The sequence below is a fragment of the Rhinatrema bivittatum genome, chromosome 3 (assembly GCF_901001135.1).
Source record: "Rhinatrema bivittatum chromosome 3, aRhiBiv1.1, whole genome shotgun sequence".
Taxonomy (NCBI): Eukaryota; Metazoa; Chordata; class Amphibia; order Gymnophiona; family Rhinatrematidae; genus Rhinatrema; species Rhinatrema bivittatum.
Genome location: NC_042617.1, coordinates 432,691,996 through 432,716,990, shown reverse-complemented (window position 1 = coordinate 432,716,990; position 24,995 = coordinate 432,691,996). Strand labels below are relative to the sequence as shown.

The 24,995-nt window shown below is 44.1% G+C and overlaps 1 protein-coding gene across 1 annotated transcript in view; it reads left to right on the top strand.

The window, feature by feature from the left end:
• Nucleotides 1-24,995, top strand: part of MYT1L (myelin transcription factor 1 like) — an 822,727-nt gene that overhangs the window by 789,835 nt on the left and 7,897 nt on the right. The window contains exon 20 of the mRNA XM_029597019.1: nt 21,254-21,357. Within this exon, the coding sequence (XP_029452879.1) occupies nt 21,254-21,357 (104 nt within the window). The remainder of the gene's footprint in view (nt 1-21,253; nt 21,358-24,995) is intronic.

The window sequence follows — 24,995 nt, the reverse complement described above, 5'->3', positions numbered from 1 at the left end:
AGTACAGAGAGAAGATATTTGAGGCCACTTTGCCTTTCAACCCCCATCGTGGTACAGAGGTTTAAAACCTTTCAGTTCAGAGGAAACATAAACAGATCTACCAAATGTGTTCCCCACTCATAGAATATCTGGTTTGCTACAACCCTGTAGAGGTTGTAGCAAACTCTGTGAGTTTATAGAATTTTACTTAAGCTGCCTGCCTGATACATGGCCCTTAGGGCTATCACCTGAGAGATGGCTCAGACTCACATGTGGATAACTTCCTTACACAGGAGGTATAAACCTGTTCCTCACTGCTTGTTAACATAGTTAACATAAAACTTTTCTACCTGATTGTCTTACTGGATGAGGACAATTTTATAGCCAACCAATTTCTGAAAGACTTTAAAGTGTATTGTATTGCCCTTAGCTCTAGGAAATTTATCTGATGGAGTTTGTCCTGAGAAGACCAATAAGCCCTGGGTATGTATCCCATCTGAACGGGCTCCCCAGTCCATGCTGGATGCATTCGTTGTTAGGATAATTTGAGTTCAAGGTATTTGAAAGCCTCTGGCAAGCTATGATTTCATTAGCCAAGAGAGTCTTTGACCTGTTGGGACATTTGGATTCTGTCTTTTAAGACTGTAAGTAGCTTGAGTCCATTGTAATCATTGGACTTGTCTCATATGGAAATATGACAAGATTGTTACATGTACTCCACATGTCCCATGCTGATGCCTGCTGACTCTGTTTTATTACTTCCACTGCACAATTGGCATAATGATCCTTTCCTGTGGAAGAAAGGCTTTTGTCTGAGTTATATCTAGCAGAGCTCATATAAATCCCAATAGAGATGTTGTGATCAAATGAGACTTAGGTTAATATATGATGACACCTAGCAACTCAAACACCTGGATGGTTTTGCTAATTAATTCAATGATGTCTCCTTGAGATGCTCTTTTAACATGCCAATTGCACAGGTAGGAAAATACATGCACCCCAATTTGCATCGTTGTGCAATTACCATAGCAAGACATTTTGTGAACATATATTGTGCTGATGCTAGGCCGAACAGCAATATGCAATATTGGAGGTGATGTTTCCCTATTAAAAATCAGAGATATTTCCTGTGACCTAGTAATATGTCTATTTGGATATAAGAATCCTTTACAGCGATGGAGCAAAGCCATCAGTGTGGCAGTTCTCAATGCCAATGCCTCTCCAGGAACTGGCATCAGGGCCCTTTTGCCAGTGACATGTGGTTGGAACTCAGTTTGAAAGGCTACCAATGATGTTGACACACCGGTGATTGCAGCTTTGTGATTCAACACTTCTTGGATTCATTTTTTCCAAATCCTCCTCAAAAACTGTCACTGCAAATGCCAATACTGCATGGAAAGCAGGAGTAATCACATATTTCTGAGATACCTGAGGAAGATCAATGGATGACATCTGGGTCTTTAAAGACTGTTATAATTCCAAGTTGTGATTCCCAAGATCAATTCAAGAGTGATCTGCCCTCTCTGTCGCAATGCTTTGGGGGAATTTACAGCCACAGACAGAATCTCCCCACTCCCAGCTTTACACACCAGTGGAGGATTCCCCTGATTTGGTACTTTTTTGGACAGGAGGAATCACTAGCATAACTGCTCTTCTTGGAAAAGAGGAAGAGGAAACGCTAGTGTCACTACCCTTGCTGGGAATGAGGAAGAAGTTCCCTGTAGCAGTCCCCCTTTTGGGAGGGAAGGAGGCAAACAAATAAGTTGCTGTCATTCAGGGATACTTATTGCAATTTTACAGGGTGGAGGGAAAGAGGGAAAGGGAACATAAGATCATAAGAAATTGCCATGCTGGGTCAGACCAAGGGTCCATCAAGCCCAGCATCCTGTTTCCAACAGAGGCCAAACCAGGCCACAAGAACCTGGCAATTACCCAAACACTAAGAAGTGTTGCGGTAGCGAGTTTGGGTGGACCCTTGGGCCGGCCTGATGGAACTGGGGGTTCCATCATGGACAGGCCGGGAGGCGGAACCAAGCTGAAGCACCGAAGACCACTTCACCCTGGAAGTCCTAGATCCCCCCAGGAGGAGCCCATAGGGATCTGGACCACTGGGACTTAGGAGATCACGGCAGATGAAAGGAAGCAGCGAAGGTTTCACGCTGGAAGTCCTGGATCCCCCCCAGGAGGAGCCCGTAGGGATCTGGACCACTGGGACTTAGGAGACAGCGAGAGATGAGATGAGAAGAAGTCTGAGGGTCGAGGCAGGTGGCAGGCAGGGCAGGTCAGAAGCGAGCTGAAGTCAAGAACCAGGAAGTCACTGAAGCGAGGAACAGCCGGGGCTGAAGCCGGGGCAGGAGCACAGGGAGGACCCGAGGTCAAGGCAGGAACACCAAGGTCAGCAGGAACTGAAGGCAACTAGACACTCCAAAGAGGAACCTCATTGCAAGGCGTTGTTTGGGAGTCAGACGCCGGCTTAAGTACTGTGCCGGCATCTGACGTCATCCAGGGGGCGGTCCAGCACTTCCGGGTGCTGGACCTTTAAATGCTCTGCCCTCACGCTCGTAGCAGCGTGGGGGCAGAGCCAGTGTTGGGCCTCGGCGGCGTCTCCCTCGTGGAGACGCTGCAGCCATGTGGCCTAGTAGGCCTGAAGCGCGGCGATTCTGGCCGTGGACCGGAGCGGGGGTAAGTGGGCACGGACCTGATCGCAAGGGAGGCGATCGGGGCCGCAACAGTACCCCCTCCCTTACGCCCCCCTCTTCAGAGAGCTCGGCTTACCGGGATGCTCCAGATGGAACTGTCGGAGGAGCAGGTTCCCAGGTGTTGTCTTCATCACCGCAACCTTCCCAGGATAAGAGGTACTCCCAACGGTGGTTGAAGAAGCGCACGTCAAGGACTTCACGCACCTGGAATGTGGGGTCCTCAGCCGTAGGAGTTGGTGCTGCCTCTGATGGCTTGCGGTGGAAACGAGAGAGGATCACTGGTTTAAGGAGGGATACATGGAAGACATTGTGAATGCATAATGTGGATGGCAATCGTAATCGATAAGATACCATCCCAATCCGTTCTGCCACACGAAAGGGACCGCAAAACTTGGGTGCTAACCTTTTAGAAGGTAGCCTCAGATGGATGTTCTTTGTACTGAGCCAAACGCAGACTCCCGGCAGAAACACTGGAGCTGGTCGCCGATGCCATTCAGCATACCTCTTTGCCACTTTGCCAGCCGAAGCGAGCTTGCTCTGTATGGAATTCCACAGTCTTGGAGTTGCTGAGCTGATAACTGCGCTGCCGGCGAGGAAGCTGATAGAGATAAAGGCAAGGGTGGTTTGAGTTGTTTCCCATAAACTGGTTGGAAAGGGGATCTCCCAGTTGCAGAGTGAACCTGGTTATTATAGGAGAACTCAGCCCAGGGTAGTAGTTCCACCCAATTGTCTTGCTTCTCATTTACAAATGCCCGGAGAAAGGTCTTCAGTGAATGATTCATACGCTCCGTTTGACCGTTGCTCTGAGGGTGAAACGCCATGGAAAAACTGAGCTGTACTCCAAAGCTCTTACACAAGGCTTTCCAATACCGAGCCGTAAACTGTGGCCCCCGGTCTGATACGATGTCCTGTGGAAGGCCGTGGATGCGGAAAATGTGCTGTGCAAACAGGAGTGCTAGCTCTGGAGCAGATGGCAGCTTAGGCAACGGCACAAAGTGGGCCATCTTAGTGAAGCAGTCTACCGTAACCCAAAGCACGGTCTTCCCTAGTGATGCTAGCAAATCCACCACAAAGTCCGTGGCTATATGGGTCCATGGTTCCGTGGGTACTGGAAGTGGCTGTAATAGACCCCAGGGAAGCCCGACTTTAGGTTTCTGTTTGGCGCATGAGGGACATGAATTCACATAGGTTTGGATATCGTGTTGTAGGTTGGGCCACCAGTAGTAGCGATTCAGTAAATCTAATGTCCTGTCTCATCTGGCATGCCCACCGGTTAGAAAATCATGGGCCCAGCTTAGCACTCTCTGTCGTAGGCGTTTCAGGACTAAGGTCCTTTCTTGGGACTCAATGGTGACAGCTGCAGACAAACCTTGGCGGGGTCTAGGATGTACTGAGGGCTCTCCTCTTCCTCTTCTACGGATGAAGTCCGAGATAAGACGTCGGCCCGGACATTCTTTGAGGCTGGGCGATAGTGGAGTGTGAAGTTAAAACGGTTAAAAAAGAGCGACCATCTGGATTGTCTGGGATTCAGGCGCTGAGCTTGGAATAGGAACTCGAGGTTCTTATGGTCTGTGTAAATCGTTACTGGGTGGATTACCCCTTCGAGCCACTGCCTCCATTCCTCAAAGGCTAACTTGATTGCCAAGAGTTCTTTATCACCTATGCTGTAATTGCATTCGGCGGGCGAGAACTTCTTCAAGTAATAGGAGCATGGGAGCAACTGACCGGATTTCAAATGCTGGCTGAGTATAGCTCCTACTGCGAGGCTAGAGGCATCGACTTCTACCATGAAGGGGCGTTGGGATCTGGATGATACAGGCAGGTATCCATTAGAAAGGCTTGCTTTAGATCCTCAAAGGCCCGACAAGCTGTCTCCGGCCATACCTTAGCGTCAGCTCCTTTGCGTGTCAAAGCAGTAAGGGGTGCCACTCTACACGAGTAATGAGGAATGAAGTGCCTGTAAAAGTTGGCAAATCCTAGGAACCGTTGTAATGCCTTGATTCCCGTGGGGCAAGGCCATTTGGTAATCGCGGATACCTTTTCTGGATCCATTTGAAATCCGGTTGACGACACAATGTACCCCAGGAATGGGAGTGACTCGCACTCGAACATGCACTTTTTGAGTTTAGCATATAGATGATTATCTTTCAAGGCTTGCAACACTTGTTTGACATGCTGTCGGTGAGACTCCAGATCTTTAGAGTAGATCAGAACATCGTCCAGATACACTATGACATAAGAATTCAACATGTCCCTCAGTACCTCGTTCATGAGGTTTTGGAAGACTGCCGGAGCATTACACAGCCCAAAGGGCATTACCAGGTATTCATAATGCCTGTCTCTGGTGTTAAAGGCAGTCTTCCATTCGTCTCCCGGGCGTATGCGGACTAAATTGTAAGCCCCGCGTAGGTCGAGCTTCGTAAAGAGTTTGGCTCCCTGTAGTCTGTCCAGGAGTTCGGGGATCAATGGAAGTAGGTAGCGATCCCATTTGGTGATGGCATTTAACCCATGGTAGTCGATACATGGTCTAAGCGTCCTGTCTTTCTTCCCCACGAAGAAAAATCCCGCTCCAGCAGGCGACCGAGAAGGGCGGATGAAGCCCTTAGCAAGATTCTCCGTGATATATTCTGACATGGCACGAGTCTCTGGTAGGGATAGCGGATACAGCCTCCCCGAGGGGGCATGGCACCGGGTAGCAAGTCTATTGCGAAGTCAAAGGGTCGGTGCCGTGGAAGAATCTCTGATTTTTTCTTCAAAAACACCTCCGCGAAGTCTTTGTACTGTGCGGGAGGTAGTATCGAGGTGGTTAACATAGATATCCTGGGTGGTCTGGGTGTCTTGATGCAATGGGAAAGGCAGAAGGACTCCATTGCGCAAGTTGTAGGGTGTCCCACTTAATTACTGGAGAATGTAACTGCAACCAGGGCAAGCCCAACACCACTGGGTGTACTGCTTTCTCCAACACCAAGAAGGAGATTTCTTCAGAATGTAGGACTCCCGTCTGGAGCCTCAGTGGCATTGTGGCTTCAGAGATGCTTCCAGGGAGCATAGTTCCTCGAATAGATGTGACCCACAGCGGGGGGCGCCGTGGTATGGTGGGCAATTGTAGTTGTTGTACCAAGTCCACTACGATGAAATTTCCCTCCGCTCCGGAATCTATGAAGGCCAAGGTGTGGAAATACCCTCCAGGGTATTCTATTGTCACAGGGACTGGACATTGAGGAGCAGAGCCAGCGCAGCCTAGGAGTAGCTCCTCCATACCATCTAGGCTCTGGCGTTTTCCGGTCGTTCTTTGCACTGCGCTAAGAAGTGGCCTTTACCACCACAGTAAAGGCATAAGCCCAGCGTGCGACGTCTCCTCCTCTCTTCAGCTGTCAGCGGCGTACGGCCTATCTGCATAGGCTCTTCTGGGGAGGGGGCCGCAGGAACCGCCCTCAAGGTGGCAGACTGTGTCAAGGGCCTGGAGAATGCTGGAGCTAATGATATGGGGGTGGCGTGGCGGACGCCCCTCTTTAGCCCGCTGTTGAAGCCACCGGTCAATCCGGCCAGCCATGTCGATAAGATCATTGAGGTCAACTGGGATGTTTCTGGCGGCCAATTCATCTTTGATACGGCCTGCCAGCCCCTCTAGGAAGACTCCCCGCAAGCAGTCATCGCGCCAACCCACCTCCATGGAGAGGGTGCGAAATTCGCTGGCGTAGTCAGCCACGGGTCGCGATCCTTGCCTTAACAGTAGGAGCTCTGATGTAGCTGTGGACATTCGTGCGGGTTCGTCGAAGACTTGTCGAAAGTTAAGGACAAACTGCTGGAGGTCGTTCAGTAAGGGATCCTGGCATTCCCAGATCGGCGAAGCCCAATCCAAGGCCTTTCCATCCAATAGTGAGAAGATGTAGGCTACTTTCATCAAGTCGGATGTGAATTGGGCTGGAAGCAAGGAGAACCGGATGTAACATTGGTTTAAGAACCCTCGGCACATCTTGGCGTCACCCGCATACCGTGTCGGGGTTGGGAGCTGAGTCGGTGCCACTATATTCATGGTAGGAGCTAGAGGTGGCACCGGAGGCAGTTCCGGAGGGGCCGCATCCAGCCGGTTGGCCAAGCGCTCGATGGTGGCAACCAGGACGTCGAGGCAGTGTTGCTGCTGCTGCAGTCGTTGGGCCACCCCGGGGATGGCTTGCAAGCCAGGCATGTCCGCCGGGTCCATGGCCTTGCAAACTGTTGAGGTAGCGAGTTGGGGTGGACCCTTGGGCCGTCCTGATGGAACTGGAGGTTCCGTCGTGGACAGGCCGGGTGGTGGAACCAAGCTGAAGCACCGAAGACCACTTCACCCTGGAAGTCCTAGATCCCCCCAGGAGGAGGGATCTGGACCGCTGGGACTTAGGAGATCACGGCAGATGAAAGAAAGCAGCAAAGGTTTCACCCTGGAAGTCCTGGATCCCTCCAGGAGGAGCCCGTAGGGATCTGGACCGCTGGGACTTAGGAGACAGCGAGAGATGAGACGAGAAGGAAGTCCGAGGGTTAAGGCAGGCGGCAGGCAGGGCAGGTCAGAAGCGAGCTGAAGTCAAGAACCAGGAAGTCACTGAAGCGAGGAACAGCCGGGGCTGAAGCCAGGGCAGAAGCACAGGGAGGACCCGAGGTCAAGGCAGGAACAGTGAGGTCAGCAGGAACAGTGAGGTCAGCAGGAACCGAAGGCAACTAGACACTCCGAAGAGGAACCTCGTTGCAAGGCATTGTTTGGGAGTCAGACGCCAGCTTAAGTACTGTGCCGGCGTCTGACGTCATCCAGGGTGCGGTCCAGCACTTCTGGGTGCTGGACCTTTAAATGCTCTGCCCTCGCACTCGAAGTAGCGTGGGGGCGGAGCCCACATCGGGCCTCGGCGGCGTCTCCCTCGTGGAGGCACCACAGCCATGCGGGCTAGTAGGCCTGAAGCGTGGCGATTCTGGCCGCGGACCGGAGCAGGGGTAAGTGGGCACGGACCCGATCGCAAGGGAGGTGATCGGGGCCGCAACAAGAAGATCCCATACTACTGATGCAATTAATAGCAGTGGTTATTCCCTAAGTAAACTTGATTAATAGCCATTAATGGACTTCTCCTCCAAGAACTTATCCAAACCTTTTTTGAACCCAGCTACACTAATTGCACTAACCACATCCTCTGGCAACAAATTCAAGAGCTTTATTGTGCGTTGAGTGAAAAAGAATTTTCTCCGATTAGTCTTAAATGTGCTACTTGCTAACTTCATGGAATGCCCCCTAGTCCTAGTCCTGCACTATTTTTCATAAAAGTCATAAAACAGTCATAAAAGTCATAAAACAGTCATAAACGAAAGGCATTGAACTCAGAGCCGGCGGGTACCATTATAAACCCAGAAACTAACAGAGCAGGCGTAACTAGAGATTGCTCCTGCCCCTTTCTTTAACAGAAACCCATTGGAATGGGTAAGTGGGGTGCTGGGGGAACCATTTAGTTTTGGGGTTTTTTTGTTTAGGGGTTTTTTTTTAAATTATATGTTTATTTCAGTTTGGCAAACAAAGTAAATCAAAAAACATCAAACCAAACTAACACCTAAAGAAAAAATAAACAAATTTAAAAAATAAACAAATGAAATTTTTTGTCTACACACCACTAAAAGCAAATATGTACATTTTGTGCTACTTAAAGAAGCCCCCAATTTATAAAATTACTCCAAACAGGAGTAATTGCAGTTTAGATATCTGCCACCATGTAGCCACCTCATATATTCTCGATTATTCATAAGCTTTCTCTTGTCCTTCTGATGTCTTATTATTAACTGTTAATTCTAAACAACAACAAACACAGTTCCACTTGCTTTTCTTATTTTAAAACTTCTTGCTTTTATTTGCCCTGCTCAACATACTTTTAAAGGCTAAATGTTGCATTTCTCTTCCATTTCAACAATTTAACAGAATTTATTATTACATGCTAAAACAAAATCACTGGGAGGAAAGCTTTCAAACAAATGCATGTGGCAGCATATATATGCGTATATGGCTGCAAGTAGATACATAACATTTTATAGCCTGCACATATGATATACACTCATTTTAAAATATACATGTATTTCTATCTTGTAACATGCACACGAGCACATGCTTGAGGATTCTCCAATCCCCATCAGGACTCTGACTCATGACCTGGGAGTTGTTGTCAACTCGTCTTTGTCCTTATGTCCTCATATTAACTCATTAATTCAAACCTCTTTTTTTCAGCTACACCTCTTGCCTTCACTCAATAGGGATGGGCATTCTTTTAAAATGAAAATGCAAAACTCGACAAATAAGGCTAATTTGTTTCATTTGGGGCCCGCTGAACAAAACTAAACATTTGTTCATTTCATTTTAAACAAATGCATCAGGCCTAGGTCTGGGCCTGAAGCTGGGGCCTCGCCTAGGGCCGTCGCATCTGCCCTAGGTGAGGCCCCAGCTTCAGACCTAGGCAGAGTTGCCAGCATTGCATTTGAGCCTAGGAATAGGCCCATGTGTGATCCTCAAGAAAACAAAAAATCCAAAACGTACCTGATTCGTCGGGTATCTGTCGAAGGCCGCATCCAAATGCTGGGGCGTTGGCCTAGGGCAGGACCCAGACCCAGGTCTGATGCCGTGATCTGATCCAGAGGCCAGGTCCTGATGCTTGGGCCTCAACCTAGGCCCAAACCCAGGCTTGAAACTGCAGCCCAACCCGGAAGCCATGTCCAATGCCAGGGCCTCGGCCTGGACTCAGGCCCAATGCCAGGGCTTTGGTCAGGATCTGAGCCCAGGCCTGATGCCAGGACCTGATTTGGAGGCCAGATCCTGATGCCAGGGCCTAGGCACGAACCCAGGCCCGATGCCACAACCCGACTCGGAGGTCGGGTCCCAACACCAGGGTTTCAGCCCAGACCTAGGACCAATGCCATGACCCGAACAAGAAGCCAGGTCCTGATGCCGGGGCCTCAGCCTGGACCCAGGCCCAACACTGAGATCCAACCCAGATACCAGGTCCTGACACTGGGGCCTTGGCCTCGAACCAGGCCCGACTCCAAAATGCGACCTGGAGACCGGGTCCTGATCTCTGGGCCTCAGTCCAGGGTGAAGCCCAGGCCTTGGTGTCCAGGCCTGGGATATGCAAGGTCCATTGTTTTCCTTCTTTGGCTGTTCAATGCCAAATGACAGGTGTCCTCTGGGGTTGCACTGGAATTAATTAACTCCAGGTTGGGTCCCGGGCCCCAACTCGGGCTTAAGCAGAGGCCTTGGCTTCAGGACCCAGCCTCTGGGTTGGGTCACAGCATTGGGTCTGGGTCTGGGCTTGGACCCTGAGCTGGACCGAGGCCATGGCATCAAGTCATTGTCTCGGGCCAGGCCATGGCATCAAGTCTGGGATCGGGTTTCTGCCTAGGCATTGGCCTTGAGTAAGCCAAAGCAGCAATGACCTCCCACAGCCTTGAACTACACAAGTTCGAGACTTCAGCCTAGTCGCCACCATCGGATCCCCACCAGAATGGGTAAATGTGGGCCGCGGGGTGGGGTGATCCTGGCTTTAGCATTTTTCTTGGGGGGGAGGAGGGAGACCTAGTTTTCATTTCTTGGCTGTTTTGGGGTTGTTGTTTTATTTATTTATTTATTTATTTATTTTATTTAAAAACTTTTCTATACCATTGCTAAGTTAAATACTGTTGCAACGGTTTACATGTAGGCACATATTTAGTGTAGGTAAAAGTGTACTATAGTACATTCTAACAGGTGCCGTCAAAGGTTCGGTTACAATATATCATTAGAAATAGTCATTTAGCGAAGTAGTTCATGACCAATTGTACCGAGGTACTTACACCGGTAGTTTTATTACACATAGTATTATAGTTGTGTTTTATTGTGATGTAGAGTTCATAGACTAATCTACTGTATAGTCCTAAGGACTGTATGTCGGTGCCTTTCTGTCTTTTCCTGAAATATTTCTCTCTATTCTCCTGTCTCTTTGTATAATAGGGATGTGAATCGTTTTTTGATGATTTAAAACATTGTCAGAAATATTTTAAATCGTCAAAAATCATTAGAGCCACGATACAATAGCAATTCCCCTGATTTATCATCAAAAAATTGTAAATCAGGGGAGGGAGGAGGGCGGGAAAACCGGCACACCAAAACAACCCTAAAACCCACCCCGACCCTTTAAAACAAATCCCCCACCCTCCCGAACCCCCCCAAAATGGGGTGGGTTTTAGGGTTGTTTTGGTGTGCCGGTTTTCCCACCCTCCTCCCTCCCCCGATAAAATGATTTTTTAACCAAAAAAACCATAACGATCAGATTCCCCCCCCCCCAGCCAAAATCGTTCGTTAAGACGATCGATCACACGATTCACATCCCTATTGTATAATGTTTGTTTAAAAAGCCATGTTTTTATGTTTTTCTTGAATGTCTTGAGATCACTTTGTAGCCTGATCTCTGGGGGCATTGTGTTCCAGATTATGGGTCCTGCTAGTGATAGGACTCTTTCTCTCACTTGTGTCAGTCTTGCTGTTTTAACTGATGGAATGGTTAGGAGTGCTTTATTTACTGAGCGGAGGTTCCTGTGTGGAGTGTGTACCTGTAATGCTGTGTTCAACCAGTCTGATTTCTCATCATAAATTAGTTTGTGAATGATACATAGGGTTTTGTATTTAATTCTGTGTTCAATTGGTAGCCAATGTAACTCTGCTAGGGTTTCAGTTATATGGTCCCGCTTTCTTTTTCCGGTTAGTATTCTAGCTGCTGTGTTTTGAAGTATTTGCAGTGGTCTTAATGTTGTATTAGGTAGTCCTAACATAAGGGCATTGCAGTAATCTGTGCTGGAGAAGATTAGTGCCTGTAGTATTGTTCAGAAGTCATTTTGAGTTAACAGTGGTTTCAGTTTTCTTAGTACTATGAGTTTTGCATAACCTTCCTTTACTTTTAGTGATATGTGTTGTTTCAGATTGATTTCAGGGTCTATTATTATTCCTAGGTTATGTACTTTTTCTGCTAGTTCAATTTTCTGGTTGTCTTTGAGTATTATTGATGTTTGACTGATTTCAGAATGTTTTCGTTCTAAGTGAAGAAATTCTGTTTTATCAATATTAATTACAAGTTCCATTTTTGTCAGTAGTTGTTTTATAATGCTTAAGTACATGTTGGCTAGGTTTAATGTTTTCTGTAGAATGTCCTCTATGGGTAGAATTAGTTGAATGTCATCGGCATAAATGTAGTATATAATTCCTAGCCCTGCAAGTAAGCTGCAATGGCAGCATGTATATGTTAAAGAGGGTCACAGATAGGGCTGATCCCTGTGGAACTCCTGTTTTGAGATTAATTTTTTCTGATAATGTGTTGTTGATCTGAACTTGGAAAAACCTGTTTTTTAGATATGATCTGAACCATTCGTTTTTTTCACACAAATCAAACGAATCAAGAAATCCATGAACCAAAATTCATTGGAAAAAAACCTCCGGAAAACGAATCGAATAATGAAAACTATTTTTTTCCCTGCATATCCCTATCACTCAATCCATTTCTCTCCTACTCAGAGTTTTGAATTGTGACTCAATCTCTTATTCTACCTTCTCTCGACTATTGTAACATTCTGTATCTTAGTCTTCCTAATTCTTACCTAAAGGTTTTACAGCCAATTCAAAATTCCACTGGACATCTAATTGTTGGATCTCCACTATGGGAGCATATAACACCTGTTTAACTTGCATTGGCTTCCTGTTCTATGGAGGGTAAGATTTAAAATTCTTGCCCTTGTATTCAAGGCCTTCCACAATCTCGTTCCCACAAATATCCAAGCAGCAGTATACCTTTACTTACAAGGTTACCCCCTACATTTCTCTAACAAACATTTATTAGAAATTCCATCTCTCAAGATTGTTCATCTGGCAGAATCCAGATCACGGATGTTCAGAATAGCTCTGCCAGAAGAATTTAGATCAGAATCATATCTTCTTCAATTTAGAAAACTGCTCAAAACCCATCCTTTCCTTAGCATTTCCAACTTGAAGGGTCTTGGATTTGTAACAGTTGCAGTCTGAATAGCTAGTGAATTATATCTTAGTTTTATTTATTTTACATTGTCTAACTTCACATTGATGTTGTCTTCAGTCTGTTAACTATTACTACATATATACGTTGTAATCTGCTGAGATTTGTGGCTCAGCAGGCTATAAATTAATAAGTGCATTGAAACTATGTATATCAATGCAGTTAACGTGAATACTTTTCCTATTTGTTTTAATATTCCACTTTTTGCAGCACTTCAAAGGAGATTATATTCAGGAACTGTAGATATTTCCCTGTCCCCAGAGGGCTTACAATCTCTCTCTCTCTCTCCTCTCTTGTAATCCATTGGTTTGTGCAGACTTTATCCAGGTCATTAAGACCTTCTTTAATCTTCAGTCTGAAGCCCCCCAGACTGTATTACATAATAAATATTTTTAAGATCACTTACACCAGATATTTTTGAAAATTGCTACAATACTCAATATGCTATTGAATTATCAATAGGTTTTATCTGTATTAACAGGCTGAAGCAATATCTTGCATGGAAAATGGGCACTCCTTCTCTTCAGTAAACACCGAAGCAAAGAAATTGTTTAATCTTTCCACAGATGCCTTATCTTCCCTACGTGCCCCTTTAACCCCTTGATCATCTAACAGTCCAACTGACTCGTTCGCATGCTTTCTGCTTCAGATATATTTTTTAAAGGTTTCTATTCTGAGTTTTTGCCTCTATGGCCAATTTCTTTTAAACTTTTCTCTTAGCCTATCTTATCAATGTCTTACAATTAACTTCTCAATGCTTATGCTTAATCCTATTTTCTTCTGATGGAATATTCTTCCAATTTTTTAATGAAGATCTTTTGGCTAAAATAGTCTCTTTCACCTTACTTTTTAGCCATGCTGGCAATCATTTCACCTTGCTTCCATGTTTCTTAATGCTAGGAATACATATGGACTATGCTTTTAGGATGGTATTTTTTAACAATGACCATGCCTGTTGCATATTTTTTACCTTTGTACCTGTACTTGTCAATTTTTTTAAACTATTTTTCTCATTTTATCAAAGATTCCCTTTTGATTAGGATTTTAGGTAGAAAGCTGAAATCCAGAACCTCTAGGGTGGCATTCTCTGAAATGCTTCCTGTTCCGCGTACAGGTCCCCAGAGGCAGGCAGAGCTCCAGAGTTTCAATGCGTGGATGAGATGATGGTGCAGGGAAGAGGGATTCAGTTTTGTAAGGAACTGGGGAAACTTTTGGGTAAGGGGGAGACTTTTCCAAAAGGATGGGCTCCACCTTAACCAGAATGGAACCAAGCTGTTAGCACTAACTTTCAAAAAGGAGATAGAGCAGCTTTTAAACTAGAACAAGGAGAAAGCTGACAGTCACTCAGCAGTGCATGGTTCAGAGAAATGTATCCTTGAAGGATACTAATGAAACAGGAGAGTTAGGACGTCCCAACAGAGAGGTTCCAATAAAAGCAAACGTAGTCCATGTCCCTATATGTAAAAAATCACCAAAGCTAATGATTTCCAAATTATCCCTAACAACTGAAAAGCATGTTGTTAATACGAACAAAATACACACTTTGAAATGTCTGTATGCCAATGCCAGAAGTCTAAGAAGTAAGATGGAAGAGTTAGAGTATATAGCAGTAAATAACGAGATTGACATAATTGGCATCACAGAGACTTGGTGGAAGGAAGATACCAATGGGACAGTGCTATTTCAAGCTAAAAATTATATCACAATGATAGGGAGGATCAATTTGGTGGGGATGTGGCACTTTAAATCTGGGAGGGTATAGAGTCCAACAGGATAAAGTTCATAAAAGAGACTAAATGCTCAGTAGAATTTATATGAGTAGAAATCCCAAGTGTGTTGGGTAAGAGTATAGTGATAGGAAAATACTACCGTCCACCTGGACAAAATGGTCAGACAGATGATGAAATGCTACGAGAAATCAGGGAAGCTAACCAATTTGGCAGTGCAGTAATAATGGGAGATTTCAATTACCCCAATATTGACTGGGTAAATGTAACATCTGTAATTGCTAGAGACATAAAGTTCCTAGATGTAATAAATGACTGCTTCATGGAGCAATTGGTTCAGGAACCAATAAGAGAGGGAGCAATTTTAGATTTAATCCCTAGTAGAACGCAGGATTTGGAGAGAAGTAACGGTGGTGGAGCCACTTGGCAATAGTGATCATAACATGGTCAAATTTAAACTAATTGGAAGGGGACAACAAGTAAATCCACAGCTCCAACACTAAACTTTCAAAAGGGAAACTTTGATAAAATGAGAAAAATAGTTGGAAAAAAAATGAAAAGGTGCAGCTGCAAAGGTTAAAAGTATTCAACAGGCACGCACATTGTTTAAAAATACAATCCTAGAGGCGCAGTCCAGATATATTCCATGCATTAAGAAAGGTGGAAGGAAGGCAAAACGATTACCGTCATGGTTAAAAAGCGAGATGAAATAGGCTATTTTAGCCAAAAAAAATCCTTCAAAAATTGGAAGAAGGATCCATCTGAAGAAAATAGGATAAAACATAAGCATTGTCAAGTTAAGTGTAAAACATTGATAAGACAGGCGAAGAGAGAATTTGGAATTAAGTTGGCCATAGAGGCAAAAACTCATAATAAAAACTTTTTAAAATATATTCGAAGCAAGAAACCTGTGAGGGAGTCTGCTGGACCATAAGATGACCGAGGGGTTAAAGGAGCTCTTAGGGAAGATAAGGCCATTGCAGAAAGACTACATGAATTCTTTGCTTTCATGTTTACTAATGAAGATGTTGGGGAGATACCAGTTCCGGAGATGGTTTTCAAGGGTGATGAGTCAGACGAACTGAACCAAATCACTGTGAACCTGGAAGATGCAGTAAGGCCAGATTGACAAATTAAAGAGAAGCAAATCACCTGGACTGGATGGTATGCATCCTAGGTGAAGGAACTAAAATTTGAAATTTCTGATCTATTAGTTAAAATTTGTAACCTATCATTAAAATCATCCATTGTACCTGAAGACTGGAGGGTGGCCAATGTAACCCCAATATTTAAAAAGGGCTCCAGGGGCGATCTAGGTAACTATAGACCAGTGAGCCTGATTTCAGTGCCAGGAAAAATAGTGGAAACTATTCTAAAGATCAAAATCATAGAGCCTTTAGAAAGACATGATTTAAAGGGACACAGTCAACATGGATTTACCCAAGGGAAGTCTTGCCTAACAAATCTGCTTCATTTGTTTGAATTGGTTACTAAATATGAGGATAAAGGTGAACAGGTAGATGTTGTGTATTTGGATTTTCAGAAGGCATTTGACAAAGTCACTCATGAGAGGCTTCTAAGATAACTAAAAAGTCATGGGATAGGAGGCGATGTCCTTTTGTGGATTACAAACTGGTTAAAAGTCAGAAAATGGAGAGTAGGATTAAATGGTCAATTTTCTCAGTGGAAAAGGGTAAACAGTGGAGTGCCTCAGGGATCTGTACTTGGACCGGTGCTTTTCAATATGGGGCGGATTTTAAAACCCCTGCGCGCGCCGGCGCGCCTATTTTGCATAGGCCGCCAGCGCGCGTAAAGCCCCGGGACGCGCGTAAGTCCCGGGGCTTTCGAAATGGGGAGGGAGGGGGCGTGTCCAGGGGCGTTCCCGAAATGACGCAGCATTTCGGGGGCGGGCCCGGGGGCGTGGTGCCGGCCCTGGGGCGTGGTCGAGGCCTCCGGACCACGCCCCCGGGACCGGAGGACGGAGCGGGGCTGCCGGTGGTGCGCACAAAGTTACGCCAGCTTTCAGCAGGCGTAACTTTGCCGACAAAGGTAAGGGGGGGGTTAGATAGGGCCGGGGGGGTGGGTTAGGTAGGGGAAGGGAGGGGAAGGTGGGAAATCGGAGCGGCCTCGGAGGGAACACGCAGGCCACGCTGGGCTCGGCGCGCGCAGGGTGCACAAATATGCACCCCCTTGCGCACGCCGACCCCGGATTTTATAAGATACGCGCGGCTACGCGCGTATCTTATAAAATCTGGTGTACTTTTGTTCGCGCTGGTGGCACGAACAAAAGTACCCGCGCGCGTAGTGTTTGAAAATCCGCCCCTATATATATAAATGATCTGGAAAGGAATACAACTAGTGAGGTTATCAAATTTGCAGACAATATAAAATTATTCAGAGTAGTTAAATCACAAGCGGATTGTGATACATTGCAGGAGGATCTTGCAAGACTGGAAGTTTGGGCATCCAAATGGCAGATGAAATTTAATGTGGACAAGTGCAAGGTGTTGCATATAGGGAAAAATAACCCTTGCTGTAGTTACACAATGTTAGATTCCATATTAGGAACTACCAGTCAGGAAAAAGCTCTAGGCATCATAGTGGATAATACTTTAAAATCATCGGCTCAGTGTGCTGCAGGTATCAAAAAAGCAAACACAATGTTAGGAATTATTAGGAAGGGAATGTTAATAAAACGGAAAATGTCATAATGCCTCTGTATTGCGCCATGGTGAGACCGCACCTTGAATACTGTGTACAATTCTGGTTGCCGCATCTCAAAAAAGATATAGTTGTGATGGAGAAGGTACAGAGAAGGGCAACCAAAATGATAAAGGGGATTGAACAGCTCCCCTATGAGGAAAGGCTAAAGAGGATAGGGCTGTTCAGCTTGCAGAAGAGATGGCTGAGGGGGATATGATAGAGATCTTTAAGATCATGAGAGGTCTTGAACGAGTAGATGTGAATCGGTTATTTACACTTTCGGATAATAGAAGGACTAGGAGGTATTCCATGAAGTTAGCAAGTAGCACATTTAAGACTAATCAGAGAAAGTTCTTCAGTCAATGCACAATTAAGCTCTGGAATTTATTGCCAGAGGATGTGGTTAGTGCAGTTAGTGTAGCTGGTTTCAAAAAAGATTTGGATAAGCTTTTGGAGGAGAACATAAGAACAAAAGAAAATGCCATACTGGGTCAGACCAAGGGTCCATCAAGCCCAGCATCCTGTTTCCAACAGTAGCCAATCCAGGCCATAATAACCTGGCATGTACCCAAAAACTAAGTCTAGTCCATGTTAACATTGTTAATGGCAGTGGCTATTCTCTAAGTGCACTTAATAGCAGGTAATGGACTTCTCCTCCAAGAACTTATCCAATCCTTTTTTAAACACATCTATACTAACTGCACTAACCACCTCCTCTGGCAATAAATTCCAGAGTTTAATTGTGCGTTGAGTAAAAAAGAACTGTCTCTGATTAGTTTTAAATGTGCCTAATGCTAACTTCATGGAGTGCCCCCTAGTCTTTCTACTATCCGAAAGAGTAAATAACCGATTCACATCTACCCATTCTAGACCTCTCATGATTTTAAACATCTCTATCATATCCCCCCTCAGTCGTCTCTTCTCCAAGCTGAAAAGTCCTAACCTCTTTAGTCTTTCCTCATAGGGGAGTTGTTCCATTCCCCTTATCATTTTGGTAGCCCTTCTCTGTACCTTCTCCATTGCAATTATATCTTTTTTGAGATGCGGCGACCAGAATTGTACACAGTATTCAAGGTGCGGTCTCACCATGGAGCGATATAGAGGCATTATGACATTTTCCATTTTATTCACCGTTCCCTTTCTAATAATTCCCAACATTTCTGTTTGCTTTTTTGACTGCCACAGCACACTGAACCGACGATTTCAGTGTGTTATCCACTATGATGCCTAGATCGGATTTAGGGCTTTAGAGGCTCCTTCAGAAGCTCTTGGAGAGGGAATATATTGGGATACTGAGTTCATTTTAAATTTATATGGGAGTAGGGTGCAAGATCACCCTGGCATTTTAGCATTGATGTTAGGGGGTAGGATGAGGAAGCTGGGGCACTTTAACATTGCATATTGGGTGAGGTGGGGGTTGATTGTGGCCTTCATCAGAATTAGCATTATTGCCATTGGGAACAGAAATGGTAAAATCCATTGTTGAAGCCAGATTTACCAATGGTGTTATGGCCTTTAGTAAATTATGTTAAATTCCCCAAGAATGCCCACATTAAACCTGGCCATTAACCTTTTAATGGATGATTTTACAGCAGTTTAGTAAACAGGCCCATGTATATTAAGAATAGTGGTTTCCTAATAGTGACTTTGTGTTGTAAGGCAATTAATCATGTGACTGTTGGTGTCAATGTCCTTGGTCAATAGCCATCTATTATCCATTCCTCTACTTTCCTGTGATAGTTTGCTATGTCATATTTTGTTTGAAATGTTACTGTATTCTATTATAGGCAATATGAAATATACACTCATTGAGTTAGTTGTGCTTTCCTTTTCAAATGGAATACAGGCAATGCAAAGTATCCTATGAGGATAAACCAATATTTAGCTTTATATTTCATTTAGGGTTGCCAACTTCCTGGTTTTGGACTGGACAGCCAGCTTTTCAGATGTGCTGTTCAGAGTCCGGTCAGAAGTGTTGACTGGACACTGAAAATCTGGATTTTGTAAGAGGCTCCTCTTCTTTCACACAGCTTCCAGTTTACAGGGAAAGACAGAGCCGAAAGCTGAGCTGTGTCCCTGCCCTCTTGCATCATGTCCTATGTTGTGATTGCATGGGATGAGGAAAGGAAGCGAGACATAACACAGTCCTCAGTTCCCAGTGGCTCCACAGATCTCTGCAGCAATGGCCCTAAGGATACCTCCCCTCCCTCACCGAGTGCTGGGCCAAGACACAAGTGAGGGGCTGCAGCAAGCTAGCTGAGGGATACAGGAACAGAGGATGGAAAGGTGGAGAAAGAGAGACTCAGTCACAGGGTAGGGAAACAGGAAAGACAGATGGGACACAGAGAGAATGGGAGGGAAAGGAAGATAGACACATGGGGAGCAAGGAAGGAGAGAGATACAGAGGGGATATGGAAGGAAACAAGGTCACAGGGAAGGGGAGAGGGAGAATGGGAGCATGAGGGAAGGAGGGAGACAGATGGGGAAGGGAAGGAAGAGACATAATTTATTTATTTATTTATTTGGAGCTTTTTATATACCGAGGTTTAGCGATAGCCTTCACCCCGGTTTACATTCGAACATAAATTATACATAGAACATTTCATTGAACATGGTTGTAACAAGATACGTCTATAACAGATAAATGGAAAAAGAAGCACAAAGGAGCCAGGGGACACAGGAGGAAAGTAGATAGAGAAAGAGAAAGGCACTGGGAAGGAGAGAGAAAAACAAGAACATGGGGATGGGACTAGAGACAGGATAGCAGCAAAAGAGATACATGCACAGAGGAGGGGGAGGGTATATTAAGAGACAGTGGCACAAAGGAGACCAAGATGAAAGGCTGGGGAGGTTTTAAGGAAATGGAGAGTGAACTACCTGTGTCTGAGAAAGGAGACTGTGTGATGAGTATGCATGAGAGAGGAAGCTGTGTGTTTGGGAGAGTGTGTTTGTGTTGTGTATGTGTGTCTGAAAGAAGAGGCTATGTGTTTAGGAGAGTGTGTGTGTAGAAGAAAGGAGGCTGTGTATTTATTGGGAAGTATGGAGGTGTGTGTGTGTATTAGAAATACTTTAGCTGTGATAGAGAGCAAAACTGCATGAGAGGCTGATATGTGTATTAGAATAGTTGAAATAATATTATTAAAGAAAGTATATTGAGGGGGTTGCTTGAAAGCCAAGTAATGAGTGGTTCGACAACTGACAGTAGTCTGTAACCTCCCCCCCCCCCCCCCTTCCCAAAGCATGAAGTTTAGTGGGGTGCCCAGTTATGGTCCCTGGAAAAGTTGGCCACCCTAATTTCATTCAAAAATGATGCTAACATAGCACTATAAATATAATATGCTCCATCTGGATAATTTTTTTCTGGAAGTAGCATAATATAAGACTTTTAAATAAACACATAAATAAAATGTTAAAAAATCTTCTTCTTACTATTGGAATAATACATCGGAAACTATATTCAAAAAAGGTGAAATGGGTTTTACTGAGGCTTGGTATCTGGTTATACATTCATGATCTTTTTCTGACCTGACAGGCAGTGTCCTCCTTGTTGTTCCTCCTCTTTTATTCCAGATATGTGCTATGTCATTGGGAGATACATATCAGAAAAGGAATAATGAAACTCATTAATGATGAAAGGAAACTGATAGCATTGTATAATTTAGAGTAAGACAGTGCTAAAACTTCATGGATAACTTCTGAGCTATGCATCCCTTTTGAACCATGTAGTATTTCTTTTAGCATAGTATGCAATTATTTGTATTCTGATTTTTCAGTGAATTTATCAGAATCTAGAATATAAGTATTTTATTATTTCAACCAAATGAAGAGTTCTTTGGACAAAATATAATTTTAAGTATCACAAAGTGTGGTCATGATATTGAGTACATTTATTTTCTCTCCCCAAACTTCTGAATACATTGAAAAACTCCTGCATTTCATAAGAAAGGAGCAGAAGAAATGGAAGGGCTGAATTTAAAATGATTTATATTTTCTCTTTTAAAGACATACTTGTTAATTAAAAATGACTGAGTAGATTCTCTCTCATTTACAAACATCATTCTAAAATGCATTCTTAATGTGTGTGATCTATTAGGTATTGAAAATGATGAAGAAATTAAACAGTTAGATGAAGAAATCAAGGAACTAAGTGAATCTAATTCCCAGATGGAAGGTGACATGATTAAACTTAGAACTCAGGTAACAGTTTTATGATTCCCTAAATGTAATTTATGTGCTAGTGAGGAAAAGTAAGTATTACAGTGCTGCCTGCTGCAATGGGAAAGCATCTATGAAATTTTACCCAAGCCACATTTGTGAAAGAATTTTACTACCATAAAACAGAATACTGTGAATACAAGGAATAACTTGCAATTAAAAGAGGTTATATTCTGCTTCTTATATTCAGTCATTTTCCATGCATTCTCACTTTCTGAGGTGCTATTTCTACTAATATAGCCTTGTCTTCAATGAAAGCAAAAAAACTAGAAGGCCAATATTCAAAGGCATTTAGCCAACTTGTGAGCTATCTGGCTAAATGTTGATGTTTGAATATCTAAGGCATTTATCCAGCTAAATTTTAGTCATATAAGCCATTATCTGGCTAAAATTTAGCCGAATAAGTAAGGGCTATTTCATGAGCATTATGGGGTTGAGATCAGTTTGCTAGGAAATAACTTTAAGCTTAACCAGATATATTCATAAGAATATAGCAAATTAACCCCTTCATTTATCAAAATGTCCTAAGGGCTTATTGCATATGATAGCACCATTACAATGCAGGGAGGGAGAGAGAGACTAACTATAATAAAATCATCCTAGATAGGTATTTATATCTCTACGGGAGGCCCACCTAGTAACTCGAGCTGAGGTTTAGGTATTAGTATAGGAGTTAGGGGCCACTATGACATTCAATGTGAGACGTACGAACAGAACAGTGCTCTCTTTTGAACATTTGATAACCCTCGGAGTGAGGAAACTCACCCAGAGATGAGATGGGTGCAATGTTCTCTCAACCTAGCTTGATGGACTCTCTACCTGGGTAACATCAAGCTAGGTTGAGAGAACATTGCACAAATCTCATCTTTGGGTGAGTTTCCTCACTCCGAGGGTCATCAAATGTTCACAAGAGAGCACTGTTCTGTTCGTACGTCTCACATTGAATGTCAAAGTGGCCCCTAACCCCTATACTAATACCTAAACCTCACCTCGAGTTACTAGGTGGGCCTCCCGTAGAGATATAAATACCTATCTAGGGTCAGCACATTATGGCTGGGTTCTCTCTCTCTTTCTTTCTCTCTCTTTCTCAGTAAACATGGTCCCCCTAGTGGTTGTATGTAGGAAATACCACATTCTGGCACTTATCAAAAAGTGATCACACTTTGCAGTAACTTAGCTCTTCACATAGGTATTAGCACAAATTGCAATAAACTCCCTATTACCATAAAACACACCCCTTTTCCCATCACATGCAATATTTACCACATTTTGATAAATCCAGGCCTAATTGCCCACAATAAAGGAAGCTTATTCTGATATCTTAGATGTCCAGCTAGAGCCAGATAAGTTGCAGTGGGTTGCAAAAGTATTCAACTTCCTAAAAAGTCAGCAGATTTGTGTGGATTACAAAAGACACTTATACAGATTGTTCCAGTCAGTATGCTTATTGCAAACCAGTTTACTTAGAGTAAATTTTTAAAGTCACAATTCATTAATTCTCTGCATTTTTTGTAAAATAAAATTAAAAACTGAAAAATGCTACTTGCATAAATATTCAGTCCCTGTGCTGTGGAAGCTCCAAGTTTACACAGATGAAAGATATTGCCCTAACAAGTGGTCTCTATCTGTGAATCATTAAAAAGGTCAGCTTTTCTAGATAAAAGACCCCCTAATTCCAGTACCATTGGTCAAGCAAATGTTGCTTACCTGTAACAGGTGTTCTCACAGGACGGCAGGATGTTAGTCCTCACATATAGGTGACATCACAGAATGGAGCCCTGTTACGGAAAACGTTTCTGTCAAAGTTTCTATAAAGCTTTGACTGACACTGGCACATTGAGTGCACTGAGCATGCTCAGCCTGCAATTATCCCTGTGACCACAGGTGTCTCCCCTCAGTCTCGTCTTATAGCAAAAAGCGCAAGCGAAACTAAAATAATAGTAAAAACGTATATAGACCCAACTCCGTGGGTAGCAGGTGGGTTTCATGAGGGCTAAAATCCTGCTGTCCTTGAGAATACCTGCTACAGGTAAGCAACATTTGCTTTACAGGACAAGCAGGATGGTAGTCCTCACATATTGGTGAGTACCGAGCTGAGGATGCCCGAGAGTGCACCAAATGCACCCAGGAGGCACAAAAGGCGCAATGACGGGGGTGGAATTTGGAAAGGAGGGCATCCTGAAACCCTTAACGGGTTGGTGGAAGGATGTTGGGTAGTTAAACCGAAAAGAAGATGAGTAGATGGACTGGCCAAACATGGAGCATGCCGGCTAGCCATATCTAAGCAATAAAGGGCTGCGAAGGTATGGAGAGAGCTCCAGGTTGCAGCCTTACAAATGTGTACAAGCAGCACCGGCCGAAGGTAAGCTATTGAGGCTGGGACGGTTCCAACAGAATGTGGTTGCACACAGTGTTGTAGTGAAATGCCTGCTTGTTGGTAGGAAAAAGAGATACAGACCGTCAATTAGGAGGAATAGATCTGTTTGCCCACTGCAACTCTCAGCTTGGCTTTTGCCACAGAAGGAAAGAACATAAGAACATAAGAAAATGCCATACTGGGTCAGACCAAGGGTCCATCAAGCCCAGCATCTTGTTTCCAACAGTGGCCAATCCAGGCCATAAGAACCTGGCAAGTACCCAAAAACTAAGTCTATTCCATGTTACCATTGCTAATGGCAGTGGCTATTCTCTAAGTGAACTTAATAGCAGGTAATGGACTTCTCCTCCAAGAACTTATCCAATCCTATTTTAAACACAGCTATACTAACTGCACTAACCACATCCTCTGGCAACAAATTCCAGAGTTTAATTGTGCGTTGAGTAAAAAAGAACTTTCTCCGATTAGTTTTAAATGTGCCTCATGCTAACTTCATGGAGTGCCCCCTAGTCTTTCTACTATCCGAAAGAGTAAATAACCGATTCACATCTACCCATTCTAGACCTCTCATGATTTTAAACATCTCTATCATATCCCCCCTCAGTCGTCTCTTCTCCAAGCTGAAAAGTCCTAACCTCTTTAGTCTTTCCTCATAGGGGAGTTGTTCCATTCCCCTTATCATTTTGGTAGCCCTTCTCTGTACCTTCTCCATCACAATTATATCTTTTTTGAGATGCGGCGACCAGAATTGTACACAGTATTCAAGGTGCGGTCTCACCATGGAGCGATACAGAGGCATTATGACATTTTCCGTTTTATTCACCATTCCCTTTCTAATAATTCCCAACATTCTGTTTGCTTTTTTGACTGCCGCAGCACACTGAACCAATGATTTCAATGTGTTATCCACTATGACACCTAGATCTCTTTCTGGGTTGTAGCACCTAATATGGAACCCAACATTGTGTAATTATAGCATGGGTTATTTTTCCCTATATGCATCACCTTGCACTTATCCACATTAAATTTCATCTGCCATTTGGATGCCCAATTTTCCAGTCTCACAAGGTCTTCCTGCAATTTATCACAATCTGCTTGTGATTTAACTACTCTGAACAATTTTGTGTTGTCTGCAAATTTGATTATCTCACTCGTTGTATTTCTTTCCAGATCATTTATAAATATATTGAAAAGTAAGGGTCCCAATACAGATCCCTGAGGCACTCCACTGTCCACTCCCTTC